Below are 1,485 nucleotides of genomic sequence, written 5' to 3'. Positions count from 1 at the left end.
GGGGGGGGGGGGGGCAGGTTTTCAGAGAACCCCCCAGACAATCCATGTCCCCCACCTCAGTGGCATCAGATCCATGTGGATGCTATGCACCTGTTTTGGGGATCCAGCAGCCAAAAAATTGAGCTGGGCCATGTTTGGCACCCCGCCACACTTACAAGGGTGATGTTTTGACGTAGGTGACGTTGCCAGCAGGCTGGGGGCACTGGGGGCTGACACACTGGAAGCCCCCCCCGGTGTTGATGCAGGTGGTCCCCTTCGTGCAGTTATCCTGGGACAGGGCACACTCGTCAATGTCTGCAAAACAGGGGTGGGCACTGGGTCAAGCTCACCAGAGACCTCAAACCGACCCCATTGAGGGGTTCCTTTTGGTGGAAAATAGGCAAAAGCACCTTGAAATGGGTCAAACATATGATCAAAAAAGTAGGAGAGTATGGCTGAAAACACCTAAATCACCTGAAACCCTGTTCTGTGCCTGCTCTCCTAACAGTCTCTGCCCTGGGCCAGCAAGGGTTAACAGCAGTGCTTTAACAGCAGGCAGGCAGCTTATTTTCCTAACTTTCTGCTATGTTGTTTGAAAACACCATGTTTTTTTATTTACTAAACACCTATGTGATCACTAAGATACCTGCCAATAAAATCAGGAGCTTTTACTGCAGATAGATGCTGGGAGCATTCATAAGATGCTATGAAACATGCAGAAATTGGGGAGAAAAGGAGAAAGCGTGAGTTTTCTCACTGTGAACTGCAATAATCAATACTTTATATTAGAAAAAAAAAAATTCCCTCATTTTTAGGAGGAGACTTTCATACGAGCAGTTCTGGCCACCCACCATCCCTACGTGCTGCCACTTTGCTTTGCTCTCAGCCTGCACCCCAACTCCCCTGTTTCTGGAGGAGAAGCTGCTTGCCTTCAGGCTGATCCCTCACCACTTAATTCTTGCTTCTTAATGCTATTTGTGTTTCTTCTCAGGGCTGCCCTGTTCACAGGGGACAGCTCCACCACTACAGCCGCGCTCCCGTGCTCTTCTTTTTGGGTGAGATACAGCCCCAAAGCATCACGCGTGTTGGCCAGCACTTGAACCTCCATCGTTTTCCTCCCCTCAGCACCCAGCCTGGGAACCACCTCTCTATTCAAACCCTCTGAGATTATTGCATGTAGAAATGCTTGCAAACATGGAGAAAAAAAAAAGAGGAAAAAATTACAAAGGAACTGTGCAAGTTGGGAAAAAGCAGTAAACCCACAGGTTTCCATCCCTCCCCCCCTCACCTTCGCAGCTCTTGCCATCACCCAGGAGGACGTACCCACCAGGGCAGGAGCAGCGGTAGGAGCCGGGGAGGTTGACGCAGGCGTGGGCGCAGAGCCGGGGTCCCCCCTCCCGCTTGTACACCTCTCACTCGTTGAGGTCTGTGGAGAGACGAGGGGAGCGGGTGCATGGCCAAGACCCCGCAGCCCACCCCACCGCGTCCCCCCCGGCGTAGCTCACC

At 52.1% G+C, this 1,485-nt stretch overlaps 1 protein-coding gene across 1 annotated transcript in view; it reads right to left on the bottom strand.

Moving 5' to 3' along the window:
- The window catches only part of FBLN7 (fibulin 7), a 3,703-nt gene that overhangs the window by 410 nt on the left and 1,808 nt on the right, over window positions 1–1,485 (bottom strand). Inside the window, 3 exon segments of the mRNA XM_029084395.1 lie at window positions 144–294; window positions 1,268–1,405; window position 1,485. The exon segment at window position 1,485 is cut by the window's right edge and continues 137 nt beyond it. Coding sequence (XP_028940228.1) covers window positions 144–294; window positions 1,268–1,405; window position 1,485 — 290 coding nt within the window.

The sequence above is a fragment of the Antrostomus carolinensis genome, unplaced genomic scaffold, assembly GCF_000700745.2.
Source record: "Antrostomus carolinensis isolate BGI_N321 unplaced genomic scaffold, ASM70074v2 scaffold29873, whole genome shotgun sequence".
NCBI classification, from domain to species: Eukaryota; Metazoa; Chordata; class Aves; order Caprimulgiformes; family Caprimulgidae; genus Antrostomus; species Antrostomus carolinensis.
This window is presented reverse-complemented; position numbering and strand designations above follow the sequence as displayed.